This window comes from Littorina saxatilis, linkage group LG1 (genome assembly GCF_037325665.1).
Source record: "Littorina saxatilis isolate snail1 linkage group LG1, US_GU_Lsax_2.0, whole genome shotgun sequence".
NCBI lineage: Eukaryota > Metazoa > Mollusca > Gastropoda > Littorinimorpha > Littorinidae > Littorina > Littorina saxatilis.
The window spans coordinates 54,569,695-54,592,194 of record NC_090245.1 but is presented as its reverse complement, the minus strand read 5'-3'; the positions used below and the strand labels follow the sequence as shown (position 1 = coordinate 54,592,194).

General features: G+C 41.1%; 1 protein-coding gene across 3 annotated transcripts; it reads right to left on the bottom strand.

The window, feature by feature from the left end:
- Positions 1–640: 640 nt before the first annotated feature.
- LOC138974130 (uncharacterized) lies at positions 641–20,890 on the bottom strand. Of its 3 annotated transcripts, none has more exons than XM_070346836.1 (7): positions 20,259–20,890; positions 16,477–16,557; positions 15,167–15,250; positions 13,914–14,024; positions 8,776–8,817; positions 7,704–7,899; positions 641–3,486 (listed from the first exon to the last, which is right to left on the bottom strand). In XM_070346836.1, exons 4-7 carry the CDS (start codon positions 13,984–13,986, stop codon positions 3,333–3,335), a joined length of 465 nt encoding a protein of 154 aa, XP_070202937.1. In that variant the 5' UTR covers positions 13,987–14,024; positions 15,167–15,250; positions 16,477–16,557; positions 20,259–20,890; the 3' UTR covers positions 641–3,332. The 3 variants fall into 3 exon arrangements, with proteins under 3 accessions (XP_070202937.1, XP_070202925.1, XP_070202931.1); XM_070346824.1 differs by lacking the exon at positions 20,259–20,890 and adding an exon at positions 18,375–18,501; XM_070346830.1 differs by lacking the exon at positions 20,259–20,890 and adding an exon at positions 18,316–18,418.
- Between the last annotated feature and the right edge of the window lie 1,610 nt (positions 20,891–22,500).

The window sequence follows — 22,500 nt, the reverse complement described above, 5'->3', positions numbered from 1 at the left end:
GCGCGCGCGCACAAACACTGACACACACATACACACACACACACACACACACACACACATACGTGTCTGAGGGGTGGATCTCTGGACATTTGCCGCAAAGAAAAATGTGTTATATCTGGACTTGTTTATTGCTAAAGCTACAGAAACGGAGTGCGAGTATAAACATGTGTCAGACTTTAAGAATACTTTTTGAGAATTTTTTTTTTAAAAACACTCATTATTGAAAGTTACACACCCAAAAATAGAGATTCTGAAACACGTGTTATATCTGGACATCCGCCAACTAAAAGTGAGTGATAACCGGACATAATTATGACCGGAAAGCTGTAAATACTATCAACTCTATCAAAATAGCGTTACATATGGCTATGCGTGGTAGTACAAAAAAGCTACCAGTAATCCCGAATTATTAAAAAAAAAAATAGGTGGGGGGGGTAAATTTTTTTTTTTTTTTTTTTTTTTGCGCATGAAAAGACTTAAGGCCATATTCTCGTTACAAAACCGGGGGGGGGGGGGGGGGGGGGTTTTTTTTTTTTTTTTTTTTTTTTTTTTTTTTTTTGCGCATGAAAAGACTTTAGGCCGGATTTTCGTTACAAAACCAAAGCTTAGTTTGAAAAATAAAAAAAATTAAAAAAAAATTTTAAATAAAAAAAAAAAAAAATTTAACCTAAAAAGAATGTTAGCATGAATTAAGGTCGTGTCGCAATTTTTCAACCAAGACCAAAACTTTATTTAGAAAATTATATTCTGAATAATTTTCAATCTTTTAAATTTGTGTGTGTTAAAATTAAATGGCGGGATGGGGTGTTGGTAACCAAACCAACACTTTATTTCGCAAAGCTAGGGTGCGCAGCTAAAGATTGTATTCTTTGATTTTGAATTTTTGTTTGTTTGTTTGCTTAACGCCCAGCCGACCACGAAGGGCCATATCAGGGCGGTGCTGCTTTGACATATAACGTGCGCCACACACAAGACAGAAGTCGCAGCACAGGCTTCATGTCTCACCCAGTCACATTATTCTGACACCGGACCAACCAGTCCTAGCACTAACCCCATAATGCCAGACGCCAGGCGAAGCAGCCACTAGATTGCCAATTTTAAAGTCTTAGGTATGACCCGGCCGGGGTTCGAACCCACGACCTCCCGATCACGGGGCGGACGCCTTACTTCATTGTCTGTTTGATATGAGGATCGATACTTGATCTTTTTATCGTGCTTTAAAAGATTCAAGGATTGTTTGCGTGGTAACCCACTTGCGCTCGGAAGCAAGAGGTTGCGAGTTCGACCCTGGGTCAGGGCGTTAGCAATTTTCTCCCCCCTTTCCTAACCTAGGTGGTGGGTTCAAGTGCTAGTCTTTCGGATGAGACGAAAAACCGAGGTCCCTTCGTGTACACTACATTGGGGTGTGCACGTTAAAGATCCCACGATTGTCAAAAGGGTCTTTCCTGGCAAAATTGCATAGGCATTGATAACAAAATTGTCCACCAAAATACCCGTGTGACTTGGAATAATAGGCCGTAAAAAGTAGGATATGCGCCAAAATGGCTGCGATCTGCTGGTCGATGTGAATGCGTGATGTATTGTGTAAAAAATTCTATCTCACACGGCATAAATAGATCCCTGCGCCTCGAGTCAGAGTCTGGAGATACGCGCGCGATGTAAGACTTCATATAACTAAGAAAACAAACGAGAGACTAAAAACACAAGAAACGAACACGCTATATTCCAACATCGGACGACTACCATTCGTGAATAACTTGATGGTTGAAAATGCAGATCTGCTAATATGCACTGCCATTACTTGTTTAAGACATGCACGGATCATATCACAAACATGTGCTACTCCCTATAACTGAAACGTTAAAGCACCCTCACAAAAACACACTAGTAATTAATATCACAGTGGGAAGTATCCTCTTGAGCTTATACTTTAAAACGCTATTTAGCTTTGGTTCCTCAATGTTTGTTTGTTTTCAGGAGAGAGAGAGAGAGAGAGAGAGAGAGAGAGAGAGAGAGAGAGAGAGAGAGAGAGAGAGAGAGAGAGAGAGAGAGAGAGAGAGAGAGAGAGAGAGAGAGAGAGAGAGAGAGAGAGAGAGAGAGAGAGAGAGAGAGAGAGAGAGAGAGAGCATGAGTAACCATTGAATGCCATTTTCAGATGTCATTTTTTCTTACTTGTTAATGTTTTGATTTCAAGGGAAATTGTTTTTGATGGTTACAAAATATAATGATTACACTTACAGGCGAATGACACGTGTCCTATTCCCTGTCACACACAGTCGTCAGTTCTTTGTCACTCATAGTGTTGAATTTACTGTCACAAACACACTCACAGCCACAGTCACACACCCTCACTTGGCGAAAACAGACTTTCTTTCTTTCTTTATTTGGTGTTTTACCTCGTTTTCAACCACGAAGGTTATATCGCGACGGGGGAAGGGGGGAGATAGGATAGAGCCACTTGTCAATTGTTTCTTGTTCACAAAAGCACTAATCAAAAATTTGCTCCAGGGGCTTGCAACGTAGTACAATATATTACCTTACTGGGAGAATGCAAGTTTCCAGTACAAAGAACTTAACATTTCTTACATACTGCTTGACTAAAATCTTTACAAAAATTGACTATATTCTATACAAGAAACACTTAACAAGGGTAAAAGGAGAAACAGAATCCGTTAGTCGCCTCTTACCACATGCTGGGGAGCATCGGGTAAATTCTTTCTCGTCCCAACCAATATAGGACTCCCCCTAACCCGCGGGGGGAGCGAAAACAAACACAATTCTCAAGAATCAAGTAAGCAACATATATTTTGCAAACCATAATCATTCTGTACTGAGGTTCAATGGGAACCACATTTTCAGAGCAAAAGTTTAAAACAACACAAGAAGACTTAAAAACGTTTTCCTACTGGACAGAGCAAATACACGTTACAATGCTGCGGGTCCATACAAAAGTCATGATCAATGGGAGTTATCCACAACCCAGAAAATCTCATACAAAGGACAGCTGTCATGACATCTGTCAGTGCAGACGTCCACATATTTACACCAAAAAGAAACAAGGTAAACCAGAAAAAAATCATGAAACATAATCAAGTGATAATCCGAATCAATTTTCACATCAAAATTTGTGTCATTCCAAATTTTTAGAGCAAAAGTTTAAAACAACACAAGAGATTTGAAAAGGTTTTCCAACTGCATGGGTGGGAGCAAAAAATCTGTGCTTTACGAAAAAAAAAGTGTATGACCGGGGGGCTTGTAACCACTTTGCTTGTCGACAAAAATATTTCTTTTAACTTCCCTCAAAGTATTAAACAATGGCGACTGCTTTATCTTTAATTTGGGTCCAGTATCTCCCTTCCAGTGTTTGGCTGCCTGCAATGCCCAACAAAATTTGTTTCTTTCCTGGAAGCTTTCCTCCCAAAATGGAAGCTTGAAAAAGCTTCCTCACGGCCTTCTCTTCTTCTCTCGTGAACTTGCTGTAGTTCCCTGAAACAGAAATTGACAGCTGTTCCTCAAAATGCCTTTGTTGTACATGCTAAAGACTACTAAAAATGAGCACCCAAAAAATCACACCTTCCATGGAGACAATAACGTACAAAATACAAAATAAAAAACAATACTGACAAAAATACATAATTCCCAGGCCTTCAAAGTGAGAGGAAAAGAAAAAAAACAGAATGATACAGCTAACAGAGCTAACCATATCTAAAACATAGCTAAACGACTCCCAACATGAAAAAATGGTTATTTTGAGTCCCCGGCCCCCTTCAGTGAATCTGGATCACGTTTTGTAAAACCGCAACAAACATTATTGAGTTTTTGGAGCGCTGTGGCAACTTTAAAACTTTTAATTTGACCCCTACCTTGTTTTAATGACTGCCAGATTACCTAACGACTTCTGAATCACACACACATTGAAAGCATTGACAAGGTTTTTGATGATGATTAAATGTTATAATTACAGGGTCCCCACTGGTTTTTAGAAACAAAATTCCATGACTTTTCCATGACTTTCCATGAGCCTGAATAACATTTTCCATGACTAGATCCACAGGTCGCCATTTCCGAACACGCAAACTTTTTACGTCTTGTCACTGCCAGTTTTGACACTGGCTTGCTTTGCACTGAATTTGAGTCAGTTTCTACGCAGTGTCTCTGGCTGGCAATGGGGGGGGGGGGGGGGGGGGGGGATGGCTGGGCGACGAAAATAGCCGCTGGCGTGCTAAAGGTTAATTTTTTTTCTTTCTTATTTTTGTTAAATTCCATGACTTTCCATGACTTGAATTGAAATTCCATGACTTTCCAGGCCTGCAAAATTAAAAATCAAATTCCATGACTTTCCAGGTTTTCCATGACCTGTACGAACCCTGTAATTAGCTCATTAATATAAATTTGAAAGCAAGAAAAGCTCGCTCTCCACTATTTCTTGCTGGAGGGCATAGAAAGGTAAAAAAAAAACCACCATGTTGGTTGGATTTAAAAATTATTTTGTGGGATGTGTATTAATACAAGAAAATGGAACGAATATGATAAAATAAAATAATCAACAAGAACAACCCAAAAATCAATGAGACCATGAATTGCATCAAAGATAAGTTAGAATTTGTGTAGTGTGACTCCTCTTTTATGGTGCATTACACTGAAGAGCAACCGCCCTGATATTATACGTTATTTGCGTTTTTGACCAAAATATGACATTTTACACAGATCTCGACAGTCATTGTTCACCTCGACTGCTAGCGCAGTCTCGGAGAACAATGACTGTCTCGATCTGTGTAAAATGTCATATTTTGGTCAAAAACGCAAATAACATTTATGTATCGATCGAATTCCTTTCAGGTACTGACTTTGTTGTTTTAACGATTGAACGAGCACACACACACATGCAATCAAACACATAAGCTTCATATTTGGGCGTTTCAGGTTGACCGAAACTTCAAAGGAACTACAAAACACACGTCATGTACTGACTTTGTTGTTGTTTTGACATTGAACAGCACACACACATGCAATCAAACACATGACGTGTGTTTTGTAGTTCCTTTGAAGTTTCGGTCAACCTGAAACGCCAAAATATGAAGTTTTGTAGGCCTCTGACGTCACATGGCTCAAAGAAGGGAAATCCAATGTCCAATCGATACATAACCCTTTGTGGTGGACTGGGCATTAACCTTCGCCGGCACTCATTATCGACTACACACGGACGCATTCGTGGGGCCGTGCAGACCCATGCTTCTCAAAGAAGGAAAAATGTGCATATCCTTCCGTGGCACTCGTGGGGCCGTGCAGACCCATGCTTCTCAAAGAAAGAAAAATATGCATATCCTTCCGTGGCACTCGTGGGTCCGTGCGGACACAGAAGGGTGTTTGATGCAAATATCTCTTAAACGAGTTGGAATTTTTTAATGAGCTTTTAGAAATGCCTCAGACACCTAAAAAGCTATCATCTCCTAAAAGCTCATTAAATTTCAGTGATAATTAATTAATTAATTAATGGTCAAATTTAGACTACACACGGTATTTGGTAAAATATTATGGGTCTGCATGGCCCCACGAGTGCCACGGAAGGGTTTGCACAATTGTCCTTCTTTGAGAAGTATGGGTCCGCATGGACCCACGAGTGCCTCGGAAGGGTATACACGCTTTTGCTTCTTTGAGAAGTATGGGTCCGCACGTCCCCGCGAATGCTTCCGTGTGTTGTCTAAATTTGACCATTAATTAATTAATTAATTAATTATCACTGAAATTTAATGAGCTTTTAGGAGATGAAAGCTTTGTAGGTGTCTGAGGCATTTCTAAAAGCTCATTAAAAAATTCCAACTCGTTTAAGAGATATTTGCAATCAAACACCCTTCTGGGTCCGCACGGACCCACGAGTGCCTCGGAAGGGTATACACGCTTTTCCTTCTTTGAGAAGTATGGGTCCGCACGTCCCCACGAATGCTTCCGTGTGTAGTCTAAATTTGACCATTAATTAATTAATTAATTATCACTGAAATTTAATGAGCTTTCAGGAGATGATAGCTTGTTAGGTGTCTGAGGCATTTCTAAAAGCTCATTAAAAAATTCCAACTCGTTTAAAAGATATTTGCAATCAAACACCCTTCTGGGTCCGCACGGACCCACGAGTGCCGGCGAAGGTTAACAAACATACAAACAAATAGACTGAAGAGCGCAAGTCTGCTGTATATACACTGAGCACAAAAAGTTAAGTTCTGTGAAATTTGGAGACCCTGCAGCTACCCAGCAAAAACACCATAAAAACCATTGATTTTTGGCTATTTTTCCGTTTTGTGGTCACTCTGTTTTACACACTAGATCAGCCTGACAGCGCGACAGATTTGAAAGAAATTTGTATGAACCATTAGGTAAGACACCAAATAAACTTTCGAATGTAAAAAATGTAAAATATTCAGTTTAAGTCACTGTTTCAACGGTTGAAAGTGAATCAAGCCATCACAAAACACAATTTTTGAGAGTAGATGTGGTCACGGACCAGTGACATCATACCCAGATATTGCTCAGATTCCAGAAACACATTTTTGAGCAGAAGAAAGACTGATTTTCAAATACACGTATATTTCTGACCAAATAACTGCTGTTATCTGGGGTATACCATTGAAAAAAATATCCTTTACTTTTTTGTGCTCAATGTATCAGTGCACGGCAATGAAAGTCACAAAGTTAAAAAGTGTGTGGAGTTGTACCTGCAATGTGTGGCCTCTCCGATGAGAGACCACATCCCTTTTAAGGCACAGTAAGCCTCCCGCAAACCATCAAAGACACACAGTACAAACACCCTTTTGTTAGAACACTCACCGCTTGAGAATATCTGAGGTGCCTTACGTAAAGAGCCAGCAATTTTCAATGAATTTATTTTTGCATGGTTTATCTAACGCCATAGCCATCGTGGACCCCGGAGTGTGATCAACTTTCCTTTTTTTTCACAATCTAGTCGTCAGTTTGTGATTTCAATGCGACTCGCCTTATCTTGTGTAACTCTGAATCTAAAATGCAACAACGACTGCGAGTCACACAAACTTAACGGTGGAGTTTGGCTTCAAAGAAGCAAGTTCAATGCAAAAAATGTGTCTGCTTCGGGAAACACTTCTTTGCGTGACATGCTTCCGGACTCCCTTTTTGTCCATTTTTCAAAACTTCGAATTGTAATGATCTTTTTTTGATGAAAAACAAATCTTTTAGGATTAATGAATGCTTGTGTTACAAGTCGTCAATTTATTATTTAGATTTTAGTACTAGCGCCAAAAAGCGTCTGATTTTGGTACTAGACAATCCTGCAGGCCATGCAAAAATAAAATCTTGAAAAAATGCTAGCTCTTTACGGAGGGTACTTAGGATGTTCGCAAGCGGTGATTGTTTAAATGAAAGGGTGTTTGTACGGTGCGTAAAAAACCTGGCAATGTCTGTTCAGAAACTGATAGTTTACGTAAACCAGAGTGTGCTGACGCTTTCTGTTGTCCATTTGTCTATTATCCCTACCAAAATTACCCGTCAACATGACAGGCCACCTTCAATTTAAGGACACTTCTGGCAAGTCATTGCAGGTACCCCTGTACTATCTTTTGCAATTAGTATATAAGAAAACTAGCTATTGTAGTCTAAAAATCAGAACTGGCACAATGGTGCACAAGTGCTTTCCATGACCACTTGTGATCTGGTTTAGCTCCTTGCAGGACACATACCAATTAATTCCGTCTCTGCCATGGTTTCGGATGATCAAGAGGGCCTGCGAGCGTTGGGGCTCCGGAAGAGCCTGGGCCGCAGCAACATCTGCCTCCTCGCTGTGGCTTTTTATGAGGTGCCAGTTGAGGTGTTGAGCAAAGTACTTTTCGCAGAAGATACAAAAGTATCGCTTGCCCTCTGTCTGGATTTTGACTCCTGAAACCCATGATACTTGAATAATGAAGTTGGAAACTACATCACAAAAGAAAGGAAAAAGAGGGGTTAGTTTAAAGGTCCTTATAATAATAACAAAATATATATATATCTATACAAGTGCCGACCTTCAACAGGGTCAGGACAGCATCCCCCCAACTATTAGAGAACAATTCCAAAATTCTTTCACAGTAACAAAAACTATGTTCCTTGTTCATAAAAAATAATGACACACCCTTTATTCGCAGTTATAGCAACAACAAAGAAAACTGCCTGAAATGGAAGAGGGGGAAGACCAAATTGAATCAAATCTTATTTTACAAGGTTTGTGGCATAAGCATTACAGAAATTCTTTCTTTTTCATACTACTCTAATCATATATACACACGGACATACAAACAGAACAGAGAGAGAAAGATAATGGTTTATATTACTAAGGCCACAGACCCATATACAAACCAATGGGGGTGAGAGAGAGAGAGAGAGAGAAAGAGAGAGAGAGAGAGAGAGAGAGAGAGAGAGATTGACAGAGAGAGAGAAAGACAGAGAGAAAGAGACGGACAGTGAGAGAGAGAGAGAGAGAGAGAAAGATAGATGGGTTCTTTTTCCCAACTATTGGTTTTTTTGGGGGGTACTCCTTTTTTTATGTCAGGTCGATTTGGGGGGTACCCTTGCTTGAGCATCGTCATGTGACCACTGTGAAAGAAATTTTTGATCAGGAAAAAAGTACCACAGAGTCAAGTGGGGTGCCTTTACTGGCCTAATAGGATTGAATGAAATGAAACGGGGATGAATGCCTTAAACATATTGCAGTAGAAGTTTAGGCAACTCTCATTCATCCCATAAACATTCTCAGTCACTGAAGACATGCATGCATACCTTTGCTTGTATTTTCCTCCGGTGATGTCGGGCTTTTGGTACCTGCATACAGAATGAAAGTAAATTAAAACTTGTGCATGCTTAGTTTGAAATTGAACAGATCATGAACCAGGTACCAAAAATATATACCGGCACGGTTGGCCTAGTGGTAAGGTGTCCGCCCCGTGATTGGGAGGTCGTGGGTTCGAACCCCGGCCGGGTCATACCTAAGACTTTAAAATTGGCAATCTAGTGGCTGCTCCGCCTGGCGTCTGGCATTATGGGGTTAGTGCTAGGACTGGTTGGTCCGTTGTCAGAATAATGAGACTGGGTGAGACATGAAGCCTGTGCTGTGATTTCTGTCTTGTGTGTGGCGCACGTTATATGTCAAAGCAGCACCACCCTGATATGGCCCTTCGTGGTCGGCAAACAAACAAACAAACCAAAAAGATATGAACACCAAAACGCTTTTGTATGACGGCTTACTAGTGCCAGAACCTAAGGTTACCATTTTCACGTGAAAATTAGTAAATAACAGTGTTAATTACTTATTTTCAATTTTGCCTCGTTTTTGGTCACAGTAGTCGGACTTTAAGAGTCCGCACTGAGAGGCTACAACGTCCGTCAAACATCACTCTCACAATATTTCTGAAATATCTTTTAATAGAAGGCCTTATCGAGCAAGTTATCCGACGGGAAGATGCATGTCAGTTTTCTGCAATAGCGCTTTTCTTAACGTTGTTTTGGGTAACTTAAAAAAGAATAATCGACCCCAAAAACTTTCGAATCGAAGCTGCTTTTAGCAGACGGACTTTTGATCAGCTGTGCTCACACACTTTCACATATATCTTTCAATATAATTCCTTATTCGACAAGTTGTCAGGCAGGCAGCTGTGCCTCATATTCATTTCCACTAAAACACTCATACATCTGCTTTATAGTGTATTACTATTAGTGAAAGACAATTGATCCGAAAATGTTCGAATCGAGAGAGGAAAAATGGTGTGTGGCCGGACGTGTGCTAAAGGTCCGACCACTAGCAGACTGATCTGTTCGGTCTAGGCTAACACACTTTCACAAATGTCTTTCGATAGAATTCGTTATTCAAGAAGTTGTCGGACACACAGTTGTATGTCACTGTTATCTACACTGTAACACATGCGTTCAGCTCTTATTGTTAATTTGCATCGGATTAATAGTCTACCAGCCAGCCTTCCATGTCATGTATGAAACCTGGAAATGTCTGTTCCTGTAAACTTTTATGACGGAAATGTAATCTATAGGGTACGGAGAGTCAAATTAGCTTGGTTGCCTAAAGTTGCACTTTGGGAAATTCTCAGAATCCAAGATGGCCGCTCAACGGTCATCTTGAAGATGGTCAATATATAACTTTTGATCCAGATGGGCTTAAGAGTCGTGTAATACCTCAATATAGGGTTTTTTGATGTCGGCGAGTTCATTTCTGAGGTTGGTTTGTCAATCCTGTCAACAGAATCCAAGATGGCCGCCAAGATGGCCGTCAAAATATATAAAAACACATTTCTCGCCATATCTGGGTTTCTAAAGCAGCTAGATTAATGATCTTAGTGCTGACCATGTTTCCAAAGGCTGGGAAGCCGTTCTGATATCACCCAGATTCAAGATGGCTGCCAAGATGGCAGGTAAACGCCATTCACGCTCAAATCAATGTCACACAAAAATAAGGAAAACGCCATATTGTTTGTCTTTTGTCTGAAAGAACATGTTAGCATCCAGTTAAAGAGGCAACTTTCAGAAAAGCCGATGGGTCTCGATGGTGGGGATGGACAGAAGGAGAGCAAGCACAAAGAGGAAGGTGAAAGAAGGCGAGCGATGGACGCAGCAGACCGGACGAAGATTGCAGAGGAACTGCAGAAGTTCTCGCACCCTCTCATTGTTGAGTCCACTGACCTGTACAACATCGTCAACGGGCAGATCGCGCCAGCAAAAGTAGGCCTAAATGTCCAAGATGCACTCAAGATCGGCAGCACTCAAAGTGAACAGTTCGCCGCTTCGCTTCACAGCACATTCCATGGCCCGATCGAGAGGAAAGTGAAGACCATGCAGGAGATGAAAAAGGTAGTGGTTGTGAAAGACAAGGCCATCTTTGACATTGAAACATTATTCGTACGGCTTCAGATCATTAGGCAACAACGTGGTGTGAAGGCGACAGACATCTTCAAGTACGAACTCAGTCCCGTACCTCCATCTCTCATCGACGAATTCGGGAGTTTGAGGAAAGGAGACAAGGCTGTGCTCGTCAAGTGTCTTGGTGTGCCGGTCAACAACGCACCTGCACCAGACGTGGTGCTGGTCGACTCCTGTACCATGTTGTGTGGCCTGTTGCGGGGACAGCAGGAGATTTTGTCGCGAGTTTCGGCGCTCGACTGAGCCGCTATCCTCCAGCAGCACAGAAACTGGTGTTGTTTGACAGGTACCATGAGAATCAGCCAACTGCGAAGGACCACGAGAGGATGAGGAGGGCAGGGGAAGGATCAAAGGACTTCCGTCTGACACCCACAACCCCCCTCCCACACAGAGAAGCTATCATGAAGAATGCCAACAACAAACGCCTCCTCAGCAACATCCTCTGTGGATATCCTCTGCAGAACAACGTGGAGCTTGTCAGCAGTTTCGATTGTCTTGTCACCCATGAGGAGGCGGATATCACGCTGTGCAGCTACATGCTGAAGGCTGCAGCAGGCGGGGCGGAGACGATCAGGGTGCTGTGTGACGACACTGATGTGTTCGTCCTTCTCGTGTACTTGGCATGGAGGAAGAGGATACAGAAGAGCATCCAGATGGAGAAGTGGGACGGCACGGTGCTTGACACAACAGTGGACAAATTGGGGGACAAGTGTGGTCAGCTACTCGGCATGCACGCCTTATCGGGCTGCGACACCGTGTCGTACCCCTGTTACAAGGGCAAGAAGTCAGCGCTCAAGGTGCTTGGAAACAGCGACATCCTAGGCCTGCAAGATGTCCTTGGGGAGCCAGACGTCAGTCATGACCAACTTAAGGCCACTGCCGACTCATTCTTCCTCGCGCTGTACAGGCAGAAGAAGGCCAAGTCCCGCAATGGTACAAGATCCAAACTGTATCTGGGCAGGAAGAAACCACCACCTTTGAAGAGGCTACCACCAACAGATTGCAACCTGAGGCTGCATGCTCTCCGAGCACATCTGCAGATGATGTTGTGGAAAGCAGCAGACCATAAAGATCCACCAGCCGAGGCTCATGATATCCGCTGCTTCGGATGGGATATCGATGAATCTGGTGCTGTGACACAATCGCTGTCTAATGCGCCGATAGCACCGCAGCAGCTCTTAGATGTCGTGAGCTGTAGTTGCAGCGCCGAGGGGAAAGCGTGCAGCGAGAAGAAGTGCAGTTGCCACAGTGGGAGACTTACGTGCACTGAATACTGTTATTGCGAGGGAGGAGGTGGCTGCTGCAGCCCTTACACGAAGCATGAGCCTGTGGTGGAGGAGGAGGACGAGGAGGAGGAAGAAGAGGAGGAAGAGGAGGAGGAGGAGGAGAAGGAAGAGGAAGAGGAGGAGTTTGTTGAAGACGACCAGTAAGACGAGAAAGAAGCTGACATTGAAGAAGGAGATATGGTTTCAAAGTTTGAATCGTTTGTTTGCTGTAACGCAAGAGCAGTAGAGTTCTATTTCGGTCGTGGCGTGCCAGCTAAGCTGCTTTTGGACATGGACTTTCCCACATGGACTTGATTGAGGTCCTGAAAGTTGCCTCTTTAACTGGATGCTAACATGTTTTTTCAGACAAAAGACAAACAAATATGGCGTTTTCCTTATTTTTGTGTGACATTGATTTGAGCGTGAATGATGTTTACCTGCCATCTTGGCAGCCATCTTGCATCTGGGTAATATCAGAACGGCTTCCCAGCCTTTGGAAACATGATCAGCACTAAGATCATGAATCTAGCTGCTTTAGAAACCCAGATATGGCGAGAAATGTGTTTTTATATATTTTGACGGCCATCTTGGCGGCCATCTTGGATTCTGTTGACAGGATTGACAAACCAACCTCAGAAATGAACTCGCTGACATCAAAAAAACCTATATTGAGGTATTACACGACTCTTTAGCCCATCTGGATCAAAAGTTATATATTGACCATCTTCAAGATGACCGTTGGGCGGCCATCTTGGATTCTGAGAATTTCCCAAAGTGTAACTTTAGGCAACCAAGCTAATTTGACTCTACATACCCTATAGATTACATTTCCGTCATAAAAGTTTACAGGAACAGACATTTCCAGGTACTCTTTTTGGCAAGTAGACTATAAAGAACTATGGGCCAGAAAAGTATTGAATCGCAGGATTTTCGCTCTGGCCGGTGTAACAGTCGCGCATGTGCATTGAACCTCCACAGTCACAAGGCACATGAAAATTAGTAATTAACGCATGAAATTTTTGTTTTGGCGCTAGTAAGCTATCAGGAGGCGAGCCAAAACTGAAAATTAGACATTAACACTTAAAATAGTCATTAACATGTGAAAATGAGTAATTAACACGTTTAATTGAATTTTTGCGTGAAAATTTGTCACTTTCACGGGTTAATTACGAATATATTGTTTTGGCGCTAGTAAGACGTCATACTTTTGGTTAAAAGCCTGTAGTTGCATTGGCTAGTAAAATTGTTCCATTACCTGGTAAAATATCAGAAGCCCTAATACAGTACGACATTACAAGTACATCGTGCATTCTAATCAAATTCGCAATTGGCCCAGAGAGTCACCGGAAAGGCAAATGCTTGCAACGAAATTCACGATTGGCAAAGCAAGTTACGTGGACAACCTCAATCAGTCATAACAGACTGGTTCGCAACCATTGGTACTCGGCTACTTGTGCTATGTTCATTGTTGATTGTCGAGCGATGATTGAACATTTTGCATGCCTGTCATTTTGTGTTTGAACGTAGCGTAGAGTTTAGCGTAGCAATTACAGCAAAATCGTAGCATTCTACGCCAAAATTGTAGCAGTTGGCAGCTCTGTGGGTAGTACATGTTTCTCCACATCAAATCTGCCCGAAGGGTTTTTGAGATCCAATTTGCCAAAGAAAACGACTCCTTACATAGTACACCATTATCTTTAATGTGAAAGTAACAATAAACTGACTTACACTCAGATGTCTCAGACGCTGGGTCGGGGGAAGAGGTAACACTTGCTCCTTTGGGGTGTTCAGCACATTCCATGGCCCGATCGAGAGGAAAGTGATGACGTCGATGGGCTCCTGTGAGGATACAGACATTAAATTCAATAAATTCTGCTCTTCAAAGAGAACCAGATTTGTGGTTTGGACATGCAGGCATGATAGTTGGCCTGGCCTGGTTATATTTCTGCCGGGTCTGTTATCCTTTGCTAACAGTCAGCATTTTATAAATAACTTATACTAAATACATTACATTTCAGACGCTCCTTTAATTTCAGACACTCATTTGAGATGCATGAAATGAAAACCCTGTTATACAAATAATTACAAACTAATTGCAAAGTGCTTTCAAATCATCTGTGCATTGCCTGTGCTTTATGTGTAGCAACACAGTTCTTATTTGATGAGAACGAGTACGTTACACTCAGCCGAAGACAAGGCGTAGAACACAGTCAAGATATGGGATCAATAAAGCCCCTCTGACATAGAAATGGAAAAACTTGCTAAATGAAGATATCTGCTTTGATGCAGTTGTTTTCTGATGGGAGCCGCCGTACATGTTTCTTGATCATGTACACGTCTGCACTCTTGGGGCCCAACAGCTCAGATGGCAGGTCTTACCCAATCAGCAGCATTGCGTCTCTTGGCCATGCTTGATAAGCTTGCCTCTATGTTTTTGGCATGAGTTATTTCCAAAAAAAAGTAAGTCCCTGCAGGCAATATAATCAGCTGTGCAGACAATGCCCTGTACCAGAGACTGTTGAGTACATGTCTGGTTGTCTGTGTGTGTTTTAGCTACCAGGGTAAGGCATCGAGTATAGTAATTCTCTTGAAAAAGGATACTCTCTTTCCGCCAAATTTCTTTCCTTCTTCCGCAGCAAAACTTGAAAACAAAAGTGCAAATGTTTCAGAATCTCTCATCAAAGAAAAAATTATTTTGGATTGAGGAAACAGACCAGTACACTGTACCTTCATCATCTGCTTAGAATACTGATGCTCTCATGAGACATAAGATGGTAAACATGTCTCTGTGCCACTACAACACACGAAGTGAAACAAGAAACAGATGGAGAAATATGTGGCCATGATGGCAACCACTAACAATTCAGTTTTTGTTTCCCAATCCATTAACAACCCAAACTTTGGTTCTGCCTCCCATTACCTTGCAGAATTCCCTCCTAGATTGCAAGGTAGCTGCTTGTTTTGTGGGGCATAGGACCTACCTGTCACGTTGGTAGAGTCTTCGGTGCAATCATCCAAAAAGTCGAAGTTGTGGACATCTTCAACTGTATCATCAGAATCATCATCTGAAAACAGAAATAAAAGTCAGATATCTAAATTTAAAGCACAATCTCCCCTCAAGGAGGTAGGTCTGTTAAGTTAAAAGACGTCACATGACTTTTGACATAATTATGGTCAAGTGCCGCTAATCAAGTTACTTTTAGAAACAGGATTTTCCGGTTAAACCTTAAACAGTTTTTAAAAACAAGATTTTTGGCGAGTACCGGAAAGGTGTTAGCCCTGCAATGAGTCACAAAGACCCTTGACAAAAAGAGGGACATAGGAAAACATAAAATAACATGGAAGAAAGCTTAACCTACACACTTGCAAAAGCATTCAATAAAATTAATTGCCATTTTCAAATCCCTTGAACGGCTATTTGGCACGCGTAAACCACTCATCAGTTATCGTAGTTAATTCAACCCCCCAGCCATCGCGACTCTGTGTGACCCATTTTATTCATACAGCCATCTGCAATTATTGTGTACCTCTGAATCTAAAATACAACAAAGGACTTGGAGTGACACAAACTGACTGAGCGGCGGCAGTTGACTTTAAAGAAACTAGCGATGTGCATAAAATGTGTCTGCTTTGGCAGTGGTAAGATGAAGCTCATGAGATGTGATTTTATCCCTGTCGCTGCAGTACCTATTTAAGCACAACACTAATTCTACTCAGACACAACAACAACCAGTTTCAATTGTTTGGAAATCTCAGTCGACATTTTTTCCAGAAAGGGAAAATTACATTGTTTTTTGGTAGCATACTTCTCTGCCATCAAGTCAAAAGATAAATTTCTTTTCAGGTGAGTCAACCCATTTTGAGGATGCCCTTTCACACAGTGAGATTATATTAGTGCTGTGCATTTAACTTAAACTTTCTGTAACTGACATTTTGAGGTGAGACCAGCTGCCTTCCCTAGTTCATAGACAATGCATATCACTTGAGAGAGAATGTTGCTTGCGTGTCTTTGTAAAGGGATGTGCATACAAGTGTTCCCTTCTTTAGCCATACAATAGGTAAAGAGATCAATAACTGAATAAGGCACATGGGTCCAAATTGGGGAAAACAGTAGCACCTTACAGTCCTGAAAATACTATATATGGTAGATATCCAATTATTCAAGCAAAACAAAACACACACAGAAACTAGTTTCTTTGAAAAAAATAGACAAGAAATATTGTGTGCTATTGCCATACTGAAATTCCCACTTTAGGGTAGCTGCCTGCTTAGCTGTGCATATAGGACCTACCTGTCACGTTGAGAGGGACTTTGTTGTCATCATCAGAAACGTCAGAGCATTCAAATTGAGCATCGAGTTCAGAATCAGCATCTGGAAACAGAATCAAGTTAGAAATATTGATTTAAAGTACAATCCCCCCTCAAAAAATAGTCGTTGCGCACTACCTCAGATACAGTTGGGGTTTTTTCCATGTGGGTCAAGCTAATTCCCCGACATGCATACCGGTACATGCACATAATCAACAGCCAGGCTGATATGGTAAGTTGCATTGTTTTCAGAAGTTACTTCTTTTTAGATTTACTAGTTACCCCAAATAAACCATTTTGCAGAGAGCATCCAGGCTCTACTTTTAGAATGTGATCAAGTTGAGTTATCATTCTTTCAAACAAGCATCTGTCAATGTCTGTGATAGTGAGGTAAACACTTGTTTCCACAACCATCACTAGCATAATACGCAACATACTCTTCATTTTGAAATGGTGTGACAGTATGCGGCTTTTGCTCTCAGGACATCTGAAATAACCCCATTTTTAACTTTTCATGAACATAACCCCCCCCCCCCCCCCCCCCCCCCTGTGATGCCAACTTTTGCAAAAGGGGGAAGGGGGGGGGAGGGGGGGAGATGGGGTCAACCAAATTAGGGTCATGATAGCAGATTATTAAACCCTTGAAATTTGAAAACTCTAGCTTCAAAGACGCCTGATATAATGTTTTATGAATTAAAATTAACCCCAGTGTCCTCAAAACTTGACGAGGGCCAATCAATCTTAGGTCAAGGTGGGATATAATCAAACCCTACAAGTGTGGACAGTTTTAAAAGTATAACTTTAAAACCATCTGAGATAACCTCAACGTGTAATTTCTATAACCCCGCTGTGGCCCCAATATTTGACGAGATTTAACTCATTGTCTTTCAGGCAGGGATATATCCGTACCCACTCATATGGCTCTATATGACCAGGTACGGATATATATCCGCTCAGGCTGGTCTCGGCTAAAAAAATAATTTGTCAACATAGGTGGGTAGAAAGTGAGGTCATTACTGAAAATCAAACCCTTTTTGTTCACGGCCGGCCGAACAGACACAGGTTATTCAGGCAGGCGAGTCAAAAGTGAACATGCAAACAATTTTGACTTAGCAAATCGCACATATAATTATAATGGAAACACGCGTTCTTTCATACTACTGTTGCAATGGGTTTTGACGCTGCCGCCACCTCGCCGCAACCATCGTGCCGCCATCGCATTGCGTTATGGAAACACGCCTTTAGGCAACCAAGATACTTATACAAAAATTTCTTTAACCGAGTGTAAACATATTATCATCATTAAGGCGATGATGTAAAACAAATGATTCTGAATCTTGACTGATTTTCTGTCAATTCATGACTGTTGGGTGTAGGTCACACAAAAATTGAAAAACTTATCCTGTGTAGTGTGTATGTTCTTCCTGAAACTGGAAGGGTAATTGTTAACGTGTTAAATTCATTATTCAGATCAAATTCATACATTGATTTAAGCCCCCAAATTTGCAGAACCTGCATAGTAAGCATGTAAAAAGGCATATCAGATCCCTTTGCCTTTGCATGGTGTCACGGAATGAACTGTACCGATGAATGCTCGGAATGCATTTTGTTCACATATATACATCAATATATATATATATGAAGTCTTATATCGCGCGCGTATCTCCAGACTCGGACTCAAGGCGCAGGGATCTATTTATGCCGTGTGAGATGGAATTTTTTACACAATACATCACGCATTCACATCGACCAGCAGATCGCAGCCATTTCGGCGCATATCCTACTTTTCACGGCCTGTTATTCCAAGTCATTTCATACTCACAAGGAGGCGGACAGCGGAGGGGGGGGGGGGGGGAGGCGGGTGATTGTGGTGGGCATTACCCTGGCAGATATGTTGAATGCCACAAAAATAACAGCCGCTCAGCTCGGCGGCTGTGTCGGCGTATCAGTTGTTGGGACTTTCGGTTCAGCCGGAAGACAGTGAATCAACTGAGTCAACTGAGCTATAGTTACGTATAGACTACATAACTGATTTGCCTTGCGAGTAACCAAATACTGCAGCAGTTTGTCTAGCAGGTTTTAAAAAAAAACCAGGAATCTGCATATGTTTATTTTGCTTTAAATACGTGTGATTGTAGAACAGAATACGCAAACGGTGCTTACAACTAAATATAAGCTCTAGGATCAGTGTCCACTGATACAAACTGGCGCTAAATATAAAAACACAAACTCAAAATCTTTCAGTTTTGGGTCCTGGAGTTTTATTGTTCTGCAAACCATACAGTCTCAACAGTTGGTTGTCAGTTTTGGTTTGGTTGCCCAGATATGCGCAAAAGATTTGCTGACTACTAAGTAGGTTAAAACTGTACATTATGTAGGTCACCTACATCGGCTAATTAGGTCATAATTTATAGTAAAGCCGTCGGGACAGCCAGTCGCTCTGCGCTATATAAACAATACGGCTTGCAGCCTCCCTTTGTCCCAAATAGAAACTTATTCTGGGGACACAAATAGAAACTTAGCCTCCCTTTCTGCTATCGTTGCTCGTCACATTTGACAGGTTCCACAACAGACGAGGGAAATCCACAACAGACGAGGGAAAACTCTAGTGGTAGGCTACCTTATAGCAGCAGAGGTTCATAGGTCATGTTTACGACCATAATTATTTGAGCGGCGGTCACTGACGTGTTTTTGTTTGTTTTATTGTTCTTATTTTAGTTTTTTAAGGCTGTTGTCATATGTTGTTTGGTTGTTTTAAGAGCAGATGAACTTGTGACCACACTTTTCCATCCATTGTTTAATTGTATGCACAATAACGATGATCTTATGTCTAGTTATGTCTTATCCCTGTAAAATTGAATCTCAAATCAAGTGCCGAAGTAATCACTACTGCTGATTGTGGGCAATAATGGAAAGACAAGACAAGACAAACGGCGATCCTGATCGTTAAGTAAACGGCCTTGTGACTGGATTATAAAGTTTAAATGAAATGACACTTTAATTTGGGTTCGAAATTTGGTGCAATAACTTGATGGCTTTCGAATTTTAAAGTACCGTAACCAAGTGCAGCCGCGGAAGCTTTTTCTCGATAACTTCATGTCAAAATAATTGCGGACGCATTATTAAAAAAAAAATGGACAGGATTTTTATTTTATTTTACTTTTGTACATATTTGTCACATTAATTCAGCTAAGATTGTAATTGACACATTTTAAGCATTGTCGGTCCTGTCTTTCTAGCGCGGCGAACAAAACTTCTAATCGCGTAAGGCAAAATAAAATGTGTGTGTGTGTGTGTGGGGGGGGGGGGGTGCTAAAGTTATGAGGAAAGAAATAGAACTAACAAGTTTCACACTAAACAACAGTAGGCTACCATAAACTAAATCCAACAACAAAAAGACTGCCAACGTTTCAAAACTCAGAATAATAAACACACAAGAAAAGTAAGATGCTGGAACGTTTGTTATTGACGTTACAGTCACAAAAATATGGACCCAACGGGTTTTTTAAGTTAAGAGACAAAATATTAGTGACAAAAACTGAATTGCTTAATTCGCCTTCCTAGCGAGCGGCCGAACATTTCATTGAGCTAAGATTTTGTCATAAACTATTTGGGTTTTTTTCACTTAGAAGACCGTATTTGAGTCAAACGTTCGAATTTACCTTTCTTGTTTTTTTTAAATTCTCAACAGTTTACACATGTTTAATCAATGTCACAGATCCTACCAAATAAAAAGGAAACACGCAAACAAACAAAAATACTTACGGTTTGGTTATCCGGTTGAATCTTGATGATCTGCCCAGAAGTACTATTGAACTGCAGACAATGACCTTGTATCGATGACTTGTCACAATCAAACCACGAAAAAACACTTTCATCCGTGAATCTTTAGTGCACGTCACAACGCACGCTCTGCACTAATGCTAAGCTCGTTCCAATGAAACAACAATGACAACTGCTTGTGTGTAGTTTACTTAAAAAGAAAGAAAACAAAAGAAATGACAGATTTGAGCACCGCCCAGTTCTTTGCGATTGACCAATAAGAAGCCAACCACTGCCAATAAGCCAATTAAGTATAAGCATAACCGTAATGTGGGCGGAGTATCTCCTGTTATCGTTATATTCGGATTCTGTTTATGGCTGTATTGCGCAATGTGGCGGGTAGGTGTTGAACACGCGAAGCTTCGAAGATCACACGCGTTTATTGAAAAACATTTCGCTCTTGACAAGTATTAAGTGGAAGCTGGTCGCGACAGTGTCGCTTTCATAAGCCACGACAGAAGAGCAGACCACCAAGCCGGCATTGGGCCACTTAATCATTTACGACTCAGGGAACAGCCGATGTGACATACTCACCGGCATCTCAGATCTGAATAAGTTAAGCACGTGTGGAAAAAATTACACAGAAAATAGGAAATTCAAAGGCTGTCATTGTCTCTTCTCTGCCGAAGCTTGCGCGGGAAAAACCCATTTATCGAGTTTTTGTTTAAAGATTTTAATTTAATTCAATTCATTTAAATTCTTAGTTCCTCTACGAGCACACTTGCATCAATATAACAACACAACACAAAACATTTAAAACGATCATTTTCCATGCATGTTTTGAAACAACAACAACAACAACAACAACAACAACAACAACAACAACAACAACAAACAAACTAAAACCAAAACTATTGCTGCATCTTGTATAATCAATCTATTGATTACACAAACTGCACGGGTAATAATCAACTAATAGTCACAGGTTCAAGATTTTTGTTCTTATCTTAGTGAACAATCCCTAGGTTTCCACAAACGAGCGCAAAAAAGAACTTCAAGTGCAAACAAACAACAAGTCGCGTAAGGCGAAAATACAACATTTAGTCAAGTAGCTGTCGAACTCACAGAATGAAACTGAACGCAATGCAACGCAGCAAGACCGTATACTCGTAGCAAGGTCAGTCCACCGCTCACGGCAAAGACAGTGAAATTGACAACAAGAGCGGGGTAGCAGTTGCGCTGAGAAGGATAGCACGCTTTTCTGTACCTCTCTTTGTTTTAACTTTCGGAGCGTGTTTTTAATCCAAACATATCATATCTATATGTTTTTGGAATCAGGAACCGACAAGGAATAAGATGAAAGTGTTTTTAAATTGATTTCGAAAATTTAATTTTGATAATAATTTTTATATATTTAATTGTCAGAGCTTGTTTTTAATCCAAATATAACATATTTATATGTTTTTGGAATCAGCAAATGATGGAGAATAAGATTAACGTAAATTTGAATCGTTTTAGAAAAAAATAAAAAATTTACAATTTTCAGATTTTTGATGACCAAAGTCATTAATTAATTTTTAAGCCACCAAGCTGAAATGCAATACCGAAGTCCGGCCTTTGTGGAAGATTGCTTGGCCAAAATTTCAATCAATTTGATTGGAAAATGAGGGCGTGACAGTGCCGCCTCAACTTTTACAAAAAGCCGGATATAACGTCATCAAAGGTATTTATCAAAAAAAGGAAAAAAAACGTTCGGGGATATCATTCCCAGTAACTCTCATGTCAAATTTCATAAAGATCGGTCCAGTAGTTTGGTCTGAATCGCTCTACACGCACGCACACACGCACACACGCACGCACACACGCACACACATACACCACGACCCTCGTTTCGATTCCCCCTCTATGTTAAAACATTAGATTTTAGTCAAAACTTGACTAAATGTAAAAAAGAGCGCGAAAGAGAGAGAGAGAGAGAGAGAGAGAGAGAGAGAGAGAGACAGACAGACAGACAGACAGACAGACAGACAGACAGACAGACAGACAGACAGACAGACAGACAGACAGACAGACAGATCAGAACAGATTGCTGACTCGCATAAATTTGATCACTCTCATCCATTTTCTCATAAATTTATGTCAAGGTTTCGTTCATTCTCAACATCGGATGATTCGGATTCTGTTTATGGCTGTATTGCGCAATGTGGCGGGTAGGTGTTGAACACGCGCATCTTTGAAGATCACA